The 18,960-nt window shown below is 44.7% G+C and overlaps 1 protein-coding gene across 6 annotated transcripts in view; it reads right to left on the reverse strand.

Moving 5' to 3' along the window:
• The window catches only part of LOC144718753 (partitioning defective 3 homolog), a 206,941-nt gene that overhangs the window by 41,338 nt on the left and 146,643 nt on the right, over nt 1-18,960 (reverse strand). For 4 of the 6 annotated variants that reach the window (XM_078594278.1, XM_078594287.1, XM_078594296.1 and 1 more), the window contains 2 exons: nt 18,033-18,305; nt 15,571-15,967 (listed from right to left, as the gene is read on the reverse strand). In XM_078594278.1, coding sequence (XP_078450404.1) covers nt 15,571-15,967; nt 18,033-18,305 — 670 coding nt within the window. The remainder of the gene's footprint in view (nt 1-15,570; nt 15,968-18,032; nt 18,306-18,960) is intronic. The other 2 variants (XM_078594305.1, XM_078594270.1) reach the window with 1 other exon arrangement.

The raw sequence follows: 18,960 nt of genomic DNA on the forward strand, positions 1-18,960 counted from the left end.
AAATGAAGAGGGGGTCGGGGGGGGGTAAACATTGAAAGCTCTGCACAGATGGATTTAAAAATCCATTGCTGTACTGCCAACTACTGGCTGCCTCGTGGTCCATGCCTTAATCCAAGCTCCAAATGGATTGATGCCAAGTGTAACAAAAGTCACGTGGCATCAGCTTAAAAGCTACCTGGACGTAAATTATAAATTAGTTGGAACCTATATGTTTTTTTGCAACTGAGGTTTGATTACACGAATAATGTGGTGCGTGTATTCACGTGCATGTTTTAATGAAGGAATAACAATCGAAATAAAGCAATTCCTTTGCAGAAATACTAAAACGGCCTATTAATACGACTGATTAAAAGTCTCGTGCAAACACAAAAAAATGCAAATAAATAAATCCGAGGAAGCAAATCGTGCATTTGTCACCTTGAGACGTGATCTGATCACCAATGAGATTCTGCACAAGTCCGCAGGTCCGGTTAGAGGCAGGTCAGGTTAGAGACATGGTGTGAATAGGCAGCAATTTCCAGTGACCTCTGGGGGAGGGCATATAGCAATAACCCAAGTGCCTTATCACGTAGGAGATCACGACGATGCAATAATAGCGTGGGTCCCCTTTAAAGCAGCGCCACATACACACACAGATGGGTTAATGGATGCGTGAAACATGGCCCCTACTGCTCCTGACTGATAACCGATGCGCAACAGGAATTTAGGGAACCTGCGCCCGTGAGGCAGGCAGCCAAATGTGCTCATGCACACTTAACACATTCAGCTTCAGGACCGGGAAATCCCCCCCACCCTCCCACTGAATACCTTGACGGATGGACGCAGGCCATACTTCCACGTAAAAAACAAGCACAGATTATTCAATGTACACGCAAATTGGGCTGATCAGTTGGCATATCAAGATAACGGCTGTTATTCCCCACGATGTGGGCCATGCACCACCACCACCACGAGCGCCACTGTCACATTTATGCAACTCTTTGTCGCGCCCAAAACTTGGGAGCGCTCCTGCTGGTTGGATTGAGGGCTTCACTTCGAATGAAGGCTGAGGGATTGCATTAGCGGCGGTTTAGAAAGTAAGGCCTGAAAATACTTCACCGCCATTGTCATTACAATAACACGGCAAGTGCTGCCTTTTAACTAGGGCCAAAAATATTGTAACCATAAGAAGCGAACGTCACCGTGTAGATTACAGATTACGCACATTCGTGTGCTTGCATGTGTTCTAGGTGCATTAGCACACGCAATGCTGATGCTCTGTACAGGCTGGAATGTTGTGCTGGGCTCATTCCAATCCCACCCTGAGAATCCTGGAGTTCTATTCATAGCTACAATATGGCCCTGTATGTCTTTATCTTGTCGGACCTTGGAAGCTAAGCAGGCTTGACCCTGGCTAGTACTTAAGATGGGAGACTGCCCTAGAATGTGATGTTGTAGTTTTGGACCGAGAGGTGTTGAGGATATTGCAGCAAAAACTAAAGTTCTTGAATATATCCATGCGGAGGTTTGATTGTTATCCTCTCGTATGCAGCTTCTCTGATTTCTACAAAACCAAGCAATTATCCCATTTGCAGCACCCTACTGAAACGCTTTGGAGATTCCACAAGGTATTCCTGAATACAAAGGATATTATTGTTCTCTATAATTGAAAAAAGCACAATAAATAATACGTTTGCAAAATATTTTTACATATAAAACCATTATGCCGGCTAAATGTCCACTCCACAGTGAAATGCACATTTTGGAAACAACGGCTCCAAAACTGCTGCACGGCTGTAGGAATCAAACAGCTGACCAAGTGCAAACTGGTTGGGTGCTGGGACAGGCTATAACCTAACCTTGTTATATTGGCCAACAAACAATCAGGGCCTGTGTTAAGGAAATATTAACATTGACTCCAGGGCTCTGTCATGCAAGCATACAGCATCGTGTTACAGGATACAGAGCTATCGTTGCCTTTATTATTTTATAGACTAGCTTTACTATCCGGCTTCGCCAGACTTGGATTCTTGTCTTGGATTAATACACGGCCTACGCGGAGGGTGGGGGGGTTCGTGACGTCAGCAGGCACACTGCGTAATGCTGCCGCATGCGGGTGACATCGCAGATGTGACATCGCAGATGTGACGTCACCACTCACTTGCCGTGCAAAACATATCCATTATTGCGCCCCCCCCCCCCCCCCCCAAAATACAAGTCTATTTTTATACTTTTTGCATTGTGTACAGTCTGGAAGCTACCCACATGCCAAATTTCAAGTTTGTTGCATGTGGGGAAGTATGCTAACCATTTCGAACAGACATACATATTCACAAATTTCCCTTTTATATATAGACTAGCTTTACTACCCGGCTAAGCCCGGTACTTGGATCGCCACGCCCGGCCGCCTTTGCACCTCCAGTGGCGATGTTAACACACCACACCAATTACTCATTTGAGGCTGAGTCGACCTAGGGGAGGCCCAGGACCGGTTCAAATAATCGTCACCGGTGGTGGCCGTGAGCGGTAATCGAACTCGGGTCGCCGGGTTCGTAGCACAGCGCACGAATCGCTACGCAGTCGCTGCCCCCCCCCCCCACACAGGATAAAGACAAAGATCCCCCGTGTAGCTTGTGAGACTGCAGGGGGCAAGTGCTGTTAGCGAGCACCTATGAAGGCCGGCACGGCACACGAGGGGGTGGGGTGGCCAGCACCACGCCCGGCCGCCTTTGTCTCCCCAGTGGCGATGTTCACACACCACACCAGTTACTCGTTTGAGGCTGAGTCGATCTAGGGGAGGCCCAGGACCGTTTCGAATAATCGTCACCGGTGGTGAGCGGGAATCGAACTCGGGTCGCCGGGTTCGTAGCACAGCGCGCTAACCACTACACAACAATGTTTTACGCTTCCACATGCGCGGGTCACGTGACAGATTTGACGTGACAGCTCACTTGCCGTGCAAAAAATAAATGCATTATTGAGCTCCCCCCCCACCCAAAAAAAAGTGTATTTTCATAAATTTTTGCATGGTGTACAGGCTGGAAAATACCCACATGGCAAATTTCAAGTTTGTTGCATGTCGAGAAGTACGCTAAAGATTTTGAACAGACACACATTCACAACTTTGCCTTTTATATATATGGAGATGACCATTTGTAGAATTGTCCTTGGCCAAGGTTGGCTAAACACTGGCTATATTGGTCATCACTAACCATTAAAACAGACCTGGCAAATAACAAAACTGCTCCTTCATATTTTTCCCAATTATTCTAGGTACATTTTACCAAAACAGAAACAAAACTGTGAATTAAGCATGTTAATCAGTGCGATAATTGTTGGAAATTTCTCTGGGAATAGACTTTTTTTTATTAATTTTTTTCTGCTCTCTATCTTTTTTAATTTCTAAAAGATTCTGCCTTTCTGTATTCTATCCCAAGTCTCCTTTATAAAAACAACAACAACAACCTTTGGTTTAAATGGCATCCAATCCGTGTGCCCAAATAAAGTCGGTTTATTGATTGGCATGATCTGGGCAGACCAGCGGTGATGCAGTTAATGCAGTGTGACGGTTGGATTACAGCAGCCGTCTCTCATGCAAAGGCTCGTGATTTTGAACAAATTTAGTGGGGTTTTACAGGTTTTCCTTTATAGTTCTAATTTGATATACATTTGTATACACTAGAGGTGAAATTATTTATCCCCGCACCCACCCCTGGAGATTTGAAGAACCGTAAAAATTCAGGGTCACAATTAAATTAAAGAATAATACATGAAAGAAGTTCAAAATTCATGATATTTTTTAAAATGTACAATTGTAATGAGTGTAAATGCACGTTTAGAGGCAGACAAAGAGAAAAATCAAAGCAGCAGTTGGCCAGGTTTGCAATTCCTTATGAAAAAGACCATGGATTTATCATCGTAAACTAGTGGCCGCATGGGTCACACGAACCCATTACGCAAATTGTAAATTTTACATCATTTAATTAATAAAATAGCCTTGTGTCAATCCTATGGCGAATGAAAGCCTCCCCATGCTATGTCCGTCTGGGGATTATTTGACCATACTTCACCATGCTGGTCATCTTTGGTTAAAATGGGGCCCTGGACTGGTTCAGCTGTTAGCCAGGGCCAGGAATCTAACTCATGTTTCTGGGTTCATCACGTAGTGGCCTAACTATTGCACCACCATTGTCCCATACAAGAATATGCGATCGTATGTTTTTCTGTGTACTACATGAAACCACGATATCATAACCATAAATTAGACAAATATTCAATATAAAGTTGACATTATTACACTATGGGAATATGAAAAAATAAATAAAGACAATTTCACAAGATATATGTTGCATGCACACACACAGCCATCAGAATGCGTGCGCACACATGTAATATGTTTGTTCCTTCCCCGTGGAAATAAGCAGATGCTAAAACGGAGCGAAATAAGCCAGTGCAGCTGAATAAATAAAATGTATTCTCCTGCAGGTCAAACCAGACAAGTAACCCGCGCAAATTACACAACAAAAGCGTGTGCGCGTGTGCACAAACATGCACGTGCACACAAAGGCCGAGATTCCCCCTTCACTCCCTCTGGGAACACGGGGTCAGGCGTAGTTATGAGCGCTTACATTAAGGGTCCAACGTGGCGCATGAGGAGGTGGGTGGCCTAAGCCACCTCTTTGTCCCCGGCGCTGTCAAACCTCCCCCAAACCACTGTCTTGCTCTCTTTCTCCTTGCGCCTCTAAACGTGATCTCACTCAGTATGCTCGTCAATTAGATGCCAATTTGAACACTTTTCCTTAATTCGGGAACGTTTGGACCTGGGTCACTGGAAATGCATCGTACCATGCCATCTGATTTTCCACACACACAAACACTAATGCTAGTGTAATGGCGACTTGACACACTTCTCTTGAGATGGCACTTTATTGAAGACGCATTCACTTGACATCAAGCGGGGATCCCACTGCAACAGCCCCGAGTCTCCCGCGCATCTCCCTTATATACCAACCGAGGCCATGCCCCCCTTCTCGATCATTCTCGCTGACTCTGGACGCTCGCTCTACCGGCAGAATCTACCGTCCTCTTCCGTCACCTGACCACGCTCCCTTCTCGAACATTCCTATAGCCACCAGTCCCTTCGCACTCACAACTGATACTCCTGTCATTACCTCCCGTAGCAACTAGTGCATTCGCACCGCATGCAGACTCTCTTGTCATGACACTAGGCTAATTCTAAGAAACCCCGTTCACACCAAAGCAATTCACCAAATTACAGTTCGCAGGCGCTCGCGAAATATGCTTTGACATTTCAAATCCGCTAATCCCCTCAATTTGTATGTAAAATGTACAGCAACATACATGTTTTAACTAGAGCAGTAAGCGCACTGTGCGATGACAAAAGTCTGACTTACTGCCATTGCTAATATCAGCGGTGAGTCATATCTGAACCAGTCCTGAGTCCTTCCATCTTCACCAAAGTGCACCGACGAGCATGGTGAATGATGGTCAAACAACCCCCACAAACTGCATGGCTTGGGAAGGTCTCCATTCAGCAGTGAATCGACAAATCGCTGTAAATAAAAAAAATATGAAAATATTTAGTATTTTTACTATTTTTATTTTGCCAGGTAAGGCCCACTGAGCTATACAGCTCTTTTTCATAAGCGACCTGGCCACAAATGATGGCTCAACGAAGTGACTTATCATGTGGACGTTTATAGCAGTCTTATACTCTAAACGCATGTTTCTAAATGTGGAGGGAAAAACCGGAGAACCAGGAGAAAAATCCACACTACCATGGGGAGAACATGCAAACTCCAAATATACAGCAGGCGTCAGGGTCTAGATTGGACCCGCGACCTCCTGCATACCAGGCGAGGTAGTTAACATCTCACCACCTTGGCATTATATCATCCTCTCCATCAATATTAGCACATTTTTATGACTATGTATAGAATGTGTGCAGGAATTCCTATGTCTTCTTCACATTAAAAGCATGTTGGGATTCCTGTTACGTTTGCTGTTTAAGACAACATTTTTACGTACTGTATATTATTAGATGAGAGCCCCACTGAGGACAAATGTCTCTTTTTTCAAGGGACTGCTAAGTCACAAAGAAATATGAAATATAAATAAATTTACGAAAATTATCAATATTGAATACATTCAATACAATAAACTGAACAATCATTAACAATCAAGTAGTGTGAATTATGCCACTTTTTAGCAGTGGTATTATAGGCTATAGTTCAAATTTATTTGTATTCTATAGTGGTGACCAAATAACCAATCCAACTGTCCATGATACATGATTGGGACAAGAAGATAGGTTCTTGATAAATAGAACGATTCACAAATTGAGTTTTAACCCTTGGAACGTAACTTGGGAACTCTGAGCGACGTATTAAATTGCAGGAATTTAAATATGCCATTAATGAACCAGGTCATCTCAATACACGGTTTAAAAACAAACGGAATCCATTGCACATCCCTCCATATTGCCCACACAACACAGCCAGTCATAATAACATAGGTCAGGATTACTACGATTAAACTTTAAAATGCATTCATGTTACATGTACGTCATTTTCGAGGGCAGTACAGCACTCGTGTAATTTCAAACGATACACAGTAGTGTTCATTGTACCTTGCCCCTGGTGAGTGGTAGATATGAAAATTTGAACCATGTGGGCACATGAGTCAAGGAGAAAGCAAGAATCCGACTCATACAAAACCCAAAGCAAAACAAACACAAATTCCTTTGGTGCGAGCACGCATTTATAGCTCTTCACATACACACGCACAAGCGCTCGCTTGAGCACACAATCGGCGATTCACAGCTGAGAGCTGCCACGGCCAGACACTTCAAGCGCTGTGCTGTTTGCTGCGTTCCGGTAACACTGGACCTCAATTCCTAACGCCAACACTAAAGCCCTGCCCTCGATCTCCACTGGCCCACACACGGCTTGTGGGCAAGCCGCCTTCAGACAGCCAGCGTCGAATAAAACAGCAGAAAGGGAGAAAAAAAAGTCCAATGGAGTGAGAGAGAAAACAAGAGAGAGCTTATTATGAGTGGGCCAATGCAGATGGAACCAATTACACGCCGTTTCCTGAGCGGGTAATGCTTTACTTATGTACGCCTGCCACTCCCTTCAGTACCCCCACCCCAGTCTCCGGCACCCTCCTCCCCACTTCACAACTCCGTCTCTTCCACCCACCTCCTCCCATTTGAAAACCAGGACTCTCTCCGTAAGCGCGCTTGTACAGGCAAATAAAAAGACAATGTTCCGTTTTTTTAGACTGGTTTCGACGACTGAGGCAAATGCTTTTAGCGAACACCTAATACACACGGGGGCACTGACATCAGCGCCATGCAATTTCATTCCTTTCGTGTTGGCACACCCACAGAAGGCATTTATTGTGCCCACGACCACTGGGGTTTCACATTTGCCACCATTTAGCACTTTGCTAGGAATCGAGCCTGCACCCGTTGCAACTGTAGTGCAGCGTGATGCCGAGAGCAGTGACACATCTCGTATCACTTCTCTCATATACGAATACACACACGCTTCACATTTATCCTGATCAGAGCTGGAAATAGGATAATGATAATTGCCTGTTCTAAATGCCCCACGGGTCATGTATTAAAGCCAAAATACCCTCAACATTATTTTAGTCTCCAAAGGATGTTGCTGGATAGAAATTAAAGCAATGTTGGTGTTATTACCGCTGCCGCAGAATGCTCTTTAATTAAAGATTAATGGACCCAAAATTAAATAAATACCAACAGTTTGAGCGATCCCCTTAACTGTAACCTTTCATTTACATTCAATTAAATTGTCAGAAGCCTAACTTACGAACAAAAACAGGTAACACTTTAATACAAGGCTTTTACGAAAACGGCTGTTTTTTCGACCGCCACGCAAAGAAAGCTCTCAAATTTTATGCCCAAGTTGCTCATGCAAGTTCAGGCATCCTACCCCGGATGCGGCTCGGCTGTCGGGTGCAGGGTGGCGCGTGTGCGAGCGGCTCTTGCATTAAGGTATTGCTTCGCGTAGGCGCTGGGTGGTCCAGCACTGCCACACATACTTCTCGGCACGTTTGGCAGAGCGCAGGGAAAAAAGTGAAAGAAGGACCACTCGAGTGCTGGTCAAAGTTCCCCCATCACATGCCTTCTGGGGTCAGATGCTGGCCTGAAAAGCTCTCCAGTAATCATGCCAACAATGCGGCTCAATCACTATTGCGATATTGTAAGAGGCAATGACGAGACGGTGGCGCCGGCGTTGGGTTTTCGCGTGCCCGTCTCGCAGCCCAAGGCTCGCCAGATTGAAATATCATCTGGGCGTGGATGCTACGAGTCACATGGCACGAGTATGTCTGCCTTCCTTTCCCCGACGCCTGTCGCCTTTGGTCTGCGTTACCATGTGGTAGTTCACGACGAAGTTCCTCCGATATACTGGAGAGGCCATTACGTGCCAAGTACAATACATCGCCCTTTACTCAAATCACATGGATTTTGCCCGATTTCATCAGATATTGTAAGCCAAGCAGGCTTGGGTCAGGATAGTGCGTGGACAGATAAAGGCTATGCACAATCACAGTTGTCATAGGGCTTGCTGGGCTACGTTGCTGGTCAGCAGAGAGCGGTGCAGCAAAATCCATTGTTGTACTGTAATTATATGCTCTCGCATCTAGGTACCCAACCATCAACAAACCCACTGCACTGGCCAGCATGAAGAACGGTCAAGTAACCCCGTATCCCGGCACGGTGTGGGGAGCCCTCATCCAGGAGTGTGTAGATAAAAGGTTGTACACGTATAAAGTGCCCTCTTTGCTATCACGCATGGGATGGCTGAGTAAAGAGCAGTTACCTGCATTTGCAATAAGACGAATTTATGGGAAACCTGTCTCTTTTCTTGGAACTTTTGAACAGAAACTGCAAAAGCAATGACGTCATGTCGTTATTATTGCAGGACTGCATAGAGTGTGATGCCATGTGGTTCAGTTAAGGCAACGCCCAAGCACAAGTTTAAGGGTGAACTAACACATTTTCAACGTGTGTCTCCAGAGGCATCAACGCGGTTGTAAAGCATTTCAAGATGACTACGAGCAGGGGTTAACGATCCACCGATTCATCACTGATTTTAAATCGTTACACTCACGATACACACATAGCACTGTGTACGTGAGAATCGAATATTGCACACTATTTCACATTAAGCGACTGCCGAGATATGTAAATGAGTAATCTGTATTTTACAAGAGATATAGCCTGTGAATTTCAGTGAATCTCATAATGTGCTATATGTAAACTTTTGGCACATAGGTTAACAATTGCAGGTCAAACCTCTACTGAGTAATTTCCAACAGAAATTATGAAGATAACACAGTAAAATATTACGTTGCTAAATACTATATAAAACAATTATAAGGTCACTTAACTCAAACAATTCCAGGGGTTGTAACAGTTTTTCTTATAATGACTAACACTCTATAGGAAGTCACGAGTGGTTATTGTAGCCACTGCCATAGCAATGTGGCATTTACAACATTGATTCTGGGTTACCAACACAGGGTGACTTGAGCAGGGAAAAATTTTGAGTGTTCTCTTTTCGAGAGATTACACAGGGACTGGCAAACAGCTTGCTCGGGAGCTTTAGGGAGCTCTCGCAGCCAAAGTGCAACTTTTGTATGAACCATATCAATTATCGACGTAACCGCCACCCGTCAGAACACGCAGACGCGTTATTGTGGGGCTCGCAACTCCGACAGCATCTCCTCCTATCTCTCACTCTCTCATCTTTGCACATCCTCTACACACATGCACTTTGCAAGAAGAATAAGGATGAAGAGGAAGAAGAACGTTTAATAAACAAAAGAATCAGCGGTTCCAAAATTAGTGCATGTTTACGATGCACTGGTGTATTCTCGAGATATTCTAACTAGACCTGTAATGATTCTCCCTCTCCCGATTCACGATTAGGGATCACGATCCTTTTCAAGATTCTTAAAAATATACATTGTGCTGAATGTAGCTACATCTTAGTGACAGCAAAGATCATGTAACCCCATTTTATACAATGTGTGCATATTCTCGAAAGCACACTTCAATACTCATATTAAAAGACTCAATTATAATAAATTAATAGATGCATCAATACACTCATAAGGTCAACCCAACTCCTTACAGACATGCATGCATGCACAGTATATTTCAAAATATTCCTTTTTTAAATGCGCTGCAGATGTGGGGGTGAAAATAAAAGATGCATGTGCCTTTATTGCGCCTACTTAGATGGGTTTATTTCCTTCGGTAACGTCCACAAGTGCCCATCACACCAGCACCCTGGTCAGTGTGTATTATCCAGGAGCGGCAGAATGTCTCTGAAGAGAGACGATAGCCAAGTTTCCTGCTCAAAAGGCCCGTGGTGGCCTTTAATGTGAGCACCAGCGTGGACTCGCTGCAGCGTCGAGTCTCCCGCCCTCCCCCCTTTCCTCGTCCCCTCGACCAAACCGATCAGAGATCCTGGGAATGTAAATAGGCCTCGGCTGTCCCCAAAGACCACTTCAGCTACCATCCCTTCTTAACCGCCGCGGTGCCGAGATGTTAACTACCTCATCTGGTATACAGGAGGTCGTGGGTTTGATCCAAACTCTGGCGCTTGTATATTTGGAGTTTCCATGTTCTCCCCGTGGTCGCGTAGATTTTTCTCTGGGTTCTCCGGTTTTTCAATCCACATTTAGAAACATACGTTTAGAGTATTTGGCTGCTATGAATTTACACATGAAAAGCCACTTCGTTAAGCTATCATTTGTGGCCAGGTCACTTCTGAAAAGGAGTGATATATCTCAGTGGCCATTACCTGCTAAAATAAAAAAAAAATGTGTTTCATAGTTTAGTTTCATAGTTTTAAACTCTCCTATCTATGAATCATACTCTTTGGTTCTTTCGGTCAAGTCACGTAGGTAGAAAAATTTAATAAAATAAAAAGTAATATATCACGACGTTTCGATCACAATACAAGCAGTCGTCCTCTGGCAGAAAATATAATCAGGCAGTGGAACCGTTGAACCAGGAAGAAACACAGCGAGAGAGCTGTTACAACAAGACGTTATAGATGTAGCGAAGGGCAAGCAGACGGGGTCTGAGCTGGAAAGGAATTCCATCCCTGCACGCAAGCACGTCAGTTGTGTTAATGGGGGAGATTAGGGAGAGAGATTAGGGAGCGAGATTAGCATGAAATGAGCTTCCGTCGCCGTGTAAGAGTATCGCCCCCGCATATGCGTACAACAGCAGTGTTAATGAGAGATTAGCACGATGTTGATGGGAGAGATTAGGCAGAGAGATTAGGGGGATTAGCAGGTTAATGTCATATATATGTGTAACGCAAGCTGCGGCGCTGCCACTGGCAAGGTGGCGCTGGTCATAGATGCAGCGGGCCCTATGGTATAGTGTTTTGATGAGGGAGTTCTTCTGGGCCGGATGGTGGCTTTAGATAGGAATCCGTGTGGGTGGCTTTCCTGTAGACGGAATGTCCCAAATACGGTGCAGCAACTACTCTATTATCTACTGACTGTTTCCCAGTCACTCTATGGTTTTTTCGGTAAAGTCACGTAGAAAGAAAAAATGCAATGAATAATAGCATACGACGTTTAGATTGCAACACAAGCAATCATCATCAGGTACAAATGAAAAAGAAAACAAACCTAGTAAATTTCGATTAAAAGCTTTCGTGACTGCAGGGATTCATCTTCTTGGTTCTTTCGGTAAAGTCACGTAGAAGGGAAGTAATAAAATAATAAAAATAAAACATAATAAAATAATTCTCACGACGTTTCGGCCACAACGCAAGCAGCCGTCCTCAGGTGAAGAACATGTCTGCCGATAAGACAGAGTCTAAATGACACGTCTTAGGCTTGGAGTGTCTATTTAAGCTGTGAGGGAGGAGGAAGATAGCCTTGACAAAATTATTTGCATTTGAAGAGGAATTTAGCATATTTATGGGAAATGCAGGAATGCGAATAGTGCTAATTGTCAAATGCGTGGGAGGTGGGCGGGGGGTTTTCAAAGTCATATTATGCCCATGCATTATGCAGGATTAGCAGCATCAAAGGGAGGCGGCAGGGGCAGCACCAACAAAGGGAAGGAATGTGAATAGTATGCAGCTGCAGCAACCAAACAACCACGTAAAAAAAAAACTAAAGTATAAACTTCATAGTATCATCAGTATACTAAATATACTCTCCAATAAGCTGAGCTACTAACAGTAAGTAATACATTACAATTCTATGTCGCAAAAAATATAATATGCTTCCAGCTAAACTTTTTACCCTTACATCAAACAGGTCTACCCCGTACAATATGCTGCCATAGACAAACCCAACATTAAATTATACACTGTATTACTATACACCACCCTATACCTTATACATTGTTATATTACACTATGTATTATTCTACCCACCCTAATGTATATCACACTGCTATATATTCACTATACAATTACGATACTATATATTACTTTGTACATTGTATTAAGCATATAAATGTTATACTATTTGTTATTATACACTGTACCATTGACCGTCGTGTGAAAGATACTAAGAGGCAGCAACGATATAGGAGAATGGGAGAGTAGCAGAGCAAAGAATCCATTCCCTGCGGAGAATACAATGCCAGTGAGTGGAACGGGGTCTGAGAGTCACCGTAAACGTGAACACAATCAGTTAAGATCCGAAATGGTCTATTACGTCTTTCCAATGATTGCTAAGCCAGAATCCATCTTCTCGGTTGAAATTGTCTCTGTGTTTGTATATGTGGATCGCCTCATGAACGAATCTCTCATGATAGCCAGATGGCTTGCAGAGAACCTCTGTCTTGGAGAAGTCAATGTCATGTGAGCCCACTGAATTGTAACAGTGATCTGCCACGGATGAGGTGTTTGTCCTACCATGTTTCAGGTCTGCTTTATGTTCACGGATGCGGTCCGAGACATGTAGTTTGGTTTCTCCAATGTAACTGCTACCACAGAGGCAACTTAGTTTGTAGACGCCAGGGTACTGTATGTCTGGAACCACATCTTTTACAGACGGGACCAGATCACGGATTTTATGTACTGTGTTGAATCGGACCTGGATCTTGTGTTTAATCAGGATTTTGGAGATATTTTTTGTGACCCCAGCAATGTAGGGTAAGGTGATGGTCTTGAAAGGCTCCTCAACAGGATCCTTCTTGATGGTTGGATTGTGTTCACGTTTACGGTGACTCTCAGACCGCGTTCCACTCACTGGCATTGTATTCTCCGCAGGGAATGGATTCTTTGCTCTCCTACTCTCCCATTCTCATATTTCGTTGCTGCCTCTTAGTATCTTTCACACGACGGTCAATGGTACAGTGTATAATAACAAATAGTATAACATTTATATGCTTAATACAATGTACAAAGTAATATATAGTATCGTAATTGTATAGTGAATATATAGCAGTGTGATATACATTAGGGTGGGTAGAATAATACATAGTGTAATATAACAATGTATAAGGTATAGGGTGGTGTATAGTAATACAGTGTATAATTTAATGTTTGGGTTTGTCTATGGCAGCATATAGTACGGGGTAGACCCGTGTGATGTAAGGCAAAAAAGTTTAGCTGGAAGCATATTATATTTTTTGCGACATAGAATTGTAATGTATTACTTACTGTTAGTAGCTCAGCTTATTGGAGAGTATATTTAGTATACTGATGATACTATGAAGTTTATACTTTAGTTTTTTTACGTGGTTGTTTGGTTGCTGCAGCTGCATACTATTCACATTCCTTCCCTTTGTTGGTGCTGCCCCTGTCCCCTCCCTTTGATGCTGCTAATCCTGCATAATGCATGGGCATAATATGACTTTGAAAACCCCCCGCCCACCTCCCACGCATTTCACAATTAGCACTATTCGCATTCCTGCATTTCCCATAAATATGCTAAATTCCTCTTCAAATGCAAATTATTTTGTCAAGGCTCTCTTCCTCCTCCCTCACAGCTTAAATAGACACTCCAAGCCTAAGACGTGTCATTTAGACTCTGTCTTATCGACAGACATGTTCTTCACCTGAGGACGGCTGCTTGCGTTGTGGCCGAAACGTCGTGAGAATTATTTTATTATGTTTTATTTTTATTATTTTATTATTTTCCTTCTACGTGACTTTACCAAAAGAACCAAGAAGATGAATCTCTGCAGTCACGAAAGCTTTAAATCGAAAGTTCTCCCCTCTTCAGGCAGAAAAAATATAATTCAGCAGTGGAACTGCTGAACCAGCGAGAGAGCTGTTACAGCTGTTACAGCTCTATCGCTGGTTCAGCAGTTCCACTGCTGGATTATATTTTGTTCTGCCCGAGGATGACCGCTTGTGTTGCGATCGAAACGTCGTGATATATTATTTTTTTATTATTTTTCTACCTACGTGACTTTACCGAAAGAACCAAAGAGTATGGATTCCTGCTGTCACGAAAGTTTCAAATCAAGATTCTCCCCTCTTCCAGTCTCGTAACATATTCCTCTTCCCAGAATATATGTCCCGATTTTTGTGCCTCAGAGATTGCAACTCCAGCCACAAAGTCCGCTCTTGGGTCCGTGTGGACAATTGCTGGTGAAAGTATTCCAAATCCCAGACAGATGCGTGACGCGACTGCCGCATTAAAGCGCAGCTCAAAGCTGCACAGATCAGTCTTGCAGGATGTTCCGGCAAGAGTGTGAAGCACAATTATGATCAGGCTGCAATCACCATCGTGTTCAAGTCGAGGTGCAGTTTTGCTCGGCTAAGAAGATATGTACGCATTAGGCGATTAGACTCGCACCCCTGTGCCCCAACGATTCAATGAATTGCTACGTTTTGCGGTCACAATGAGTTTAACACTTTTCGTCTATTTTTTTAAGTCTTGTTTCTATTGTCTGGCTTGTTCTGTCTTATTAGCACACTTATCTTGTCCCTATTATCCTAAATGTCACAATGGAATGGAATTTTCAATTCTCACGCGCACACACATTGATGCAAGTATAAGAATGAATGTTGATCGATGAATTGGTGCTTCGTTGTGTGCCTAGTTAGCATGCCAGAAACAGACCACTATCTGTACAAATAGGCTTAACTCTCAACACTACCAGCTCTATTATTATAGCTCACAACCTAGAACCATTCGATGATGTGGAATGATATTTCATTCATTCTGCCTATGAGTCTGGAATTACACTGGATTACACTTACACCAAGAAAGAGAAAGAGGAAGACACGTATCAGAGAACAAACTCAAGTTAGACAGATCACATTGACTGTTAATAAATGTAAGTTGACTTGAGCAAGACGTCTCTAGAACAGATGGCCGGTGGTCAAGAACTAACGATGGAATGGCAGCCAACGGGGGAAAACACACCCGGGAGGAAATCCACCGTGGACAAATGAAGCAATTAAATCGGCTCACCTTCAGGAGCTAGATGGATTGTGGCATCACAGGACCACGAGGATGGAATTGGCTTTGGGAGTCTGTCATTAGCAGTGGCGGATGATAAGAACCTGGCGACTGTGTGCACACGGCGCAAGTTACCGGAACATGACGCCGAGTCCCTTGAGCACTCCGGACTTTTTGTGCCGCCCCTTTCCACTCTCGTCTCCATCCCCTCTGTCACCGCCGCCCCCCTTCTTGTCTCCCTTCTTCCCACTCTTGTCACCCTTGTCACCCTCCTTATTCTTCTTCTTGTCCCGTGCCGTCGAGCCAGCCGCGGGGCCTGGGGGAGGGCATCTCGCGGCAGGGCTGGCGTCGGCGTCCTGCGGGCTCGGGGCCCTGTCAGCGGGGGCCCTGGCAGCGGGGGCCCTGGCAGCGGGGACCCTGACGGTGGCCGCAGCGGCCCCGGCGACGGGGACGTCCAGCTCCGGCGCGGTGCCCTGTGGACTGTCGCTGCCGCCCGACGTTGAGTCTCGGCCGCTCGCCTCTGCCTCCTCGTCTGCAGACGACGGTCAAAATTATCGAAGTGGCAGATGGAGAATGGGAGCAGGGGCAAGGCCCAAGTGCGACAACGAAGGACAGTAATGAGCGCGTGGGTTTTACGCGCTTGCGCTCTATAGCGCTTCATCGTGTTTACAACTAAAGATGTATTCGAGATCAAAGGACGGTAATGATGCAGAAGGATAAGAGTGCCAGCCAATAATAATAACAATTATACCGTACCACCATGCAACACTTAAAAGGCCAAAGTGTCAAGGTCTCTCCCTGATATGTTGACATTTTCAGGAAGTTTATTTCAATAAATTCTAAAGTTGTTATAATACTTGAAGTAACAAAAATCTAAAGAATTATGTTTTTCATTAAACTCATTCGTTCATTCGTTCGTTTAGAAGATTGCACTTATTCTTTTAAGTTATTATTTGATGCATAATCTTTAGATGGGATGCATTTTTGCCAATTTCAGTGTCTGGGTGACGTTAAAAGTTTTTCAGCCACAGATATTATAGTGCATTTATTATAAAACCCTAAAAGCGTATACAAGCTATTATTATCGAGAAGTAAGCATTACGCAGTGCAGAACATCTCATTTCAGGATAAAAGCACACATTATGTGAGGTAGACACACTGCCCTTCATTCGGAACTCTGCAGCTTGCAGCAATGCATCACCCTGTGCTCGAGAATGGCCTTTGAATGTGACGTTGTGTAACTACTTTTGAAATTATATCAACAGATGTCTTTATCCATCTTTGGAGCACACCTTTCGATGGCCTGAAAACATGTTTGTCCCATGTCAATTAATTCAATTGTTTAAGTTTCAGAGCTGGAATTTATCCAAATTATGATCAAGAAAACTGAGTTTGTGTGAAATATTTATTGTGTAGTCATTGGCGACCAGGCTGAGAACATAAACTATCTAGACTTGAGAATCTGGCATATTCGAAGGTGGCTGAAACTGGGATTCGAACCTAAAATCTCAGAAGTGCCAGCTCCACCCTGACCCCTGGGCAACCTGGCCATCTCCACGAGATAATACTTCATGCTGGCCATGATGGGCCATATTACACATAGATGTGGCGGCTTCACAGCTGACGAGGACCAGAAGTTGTTGACACTCCAGGGCACGTGGACGTACGCCGAGCAATACTTCCCACATCCGTAGTTTTAACATTCACGTGTAAAATAGGCACATGATTCAATTGTAAATTGGCTGAGACATGTAATATAATTCTGCTGATTGGTGGGACATGGAAAACTGGGGCAACCGAGGGTCCCAAAGGCCTGGGAAGTTGAGGAGCACGCTTGTATATAGCCTGCGGTTTAGCTCCGACAAACGCACGTTGCTCGCTCTGCGGCGAGCGCATTCCCATGCACACAAATCAGCCTGCGATCAGTGCGGACATTCGCCCTGCTTCGCTCCCCCTCCCCCCTCCCAGGCACCCCCCTCCTGGCCACTGTGCCTCACACCCCCCCCCCCACCCCCCCCCTCATGGCTAGATAAAACAATGTCATGACCCTTCCGCGAACAGCGTTTTTTGTGGGTCCCTTGATGGGCATGGGCCCACGTGATCGATAGACTCCTCAATCCGCGGAGTGTGCGCACACACACACATACCATTTGGTTAATATGATGCTGCAGGCATTTTTTGGATTTACCATACTCTGCAGTATTTTTTGAATCTCTGCAATCGATGACATCAAGCCAACAACGTATTCAGCAGGGAACCTTTTGATAATAAAAATATCAAATAATTATCCATTATTTAAAGCAAGGTTAGACCTTCAGTGCCCGCCATGACTTACACATCCTGAGTCCCACCAAGGCTCTCTTCATCTCAATTCAAAACAGAGAAAATGTAAGTATGCTCAAATAACCCCAATGACGAACAGCATGGGGAGACCTTCCTCCCTCTATCAGTAGATTGACAGAGGGGCTATATATGCAATGCATTAACCAATTGGTTTGGCCTTCTCACCTCGAGCCCCCCCCCCACAACCCCTCTCTCATGGCTGAACACTTCTATCCCTCGAATGCTACGCATCTCCATCCAAAACCTCCCCGTACCGATATCAGTTCCCTGCTCTGGGCTGCCCTGCTCCTCCTCAGCTCCGTCGCCGTACGACTTGTCGATGGCCACACGGAAACTCTCGTTGCAGGCACGTCCACGGATCAGCCGTTGCCGGGGGCGATGGGCCGACTGCTGGTCCTCCCCCGCCTCAGCCCGGCCACCGGTCGCATCGCCGTCACCGATGAGCGTCGCCGTGGCAACTGCCGTTTGCAGGCTCTCCAGCGACGTAGACTTCTTGAGGCCCAGCGTGGGGCCCACGTCTCGCCCTGCTTCGCCCGGCCGTGTGGGATGGGAGTGTTTGAGGGGGGTGCAGTGAAAGGGAGTGGGTGCAGGTATGAAGAATTGAGGGAGGGGGTTAGAGGGCCCAGGCAGACAAGTGTGGAGTGGTTGAAGGGGAACAAAGCAAAAAAGAGGTGAGAAGGGGATTGCATGAATCCACCGTCATTACCACCACACTCGCTCGCACGCTCGCTCACACTAGATTACCGCAAGACAAATGGCTCACTAATAGCATGGAAGAGTGGATACACGACACGTATGATTTATGAAACATGACCCCACTTCATCTATTAATCACACACACTAATTACTATTATCTCGTCAAATTTTCTTGATCATTCCTCATGTTTTATGGCAATTACTTCTGACATGACGACATATATTTGTATTGCATATGCGATATTTATGCGATGAAATTACACAAAAATATTACATGGGCTCGCTTACAGACTTAGTACCTCTACAGCATATGTCACGGAGCCTCTGCAGTAAAAACATATCTCCTGAAAACTACTTGTACGTTTTTGGAACTCCTACCGCTCACCTTCTTCCCCTCCCCAACACCTCTCCCCTTATTTTTACTCACTCCACCTTCTACTACCATTATCACTTGTCCTTCCCACCACCTCCACTGACCACCTTCAT

Source organism: Lampetra planeri, chromosome 1, assembly GCF_965212315.1.
Source record: "Lampetra planeri chromosome 1, kcLamPlan1.2.h2, whole genome shotgun sequence".
NCBI classification, from domain to species: domain Eukaryota; kingdom Metazoa; phylum Chordata; class Hyperoartia; order Petromyzontiformes; family Petromyzontidae; genus Lampetra; species Lampetra planeri.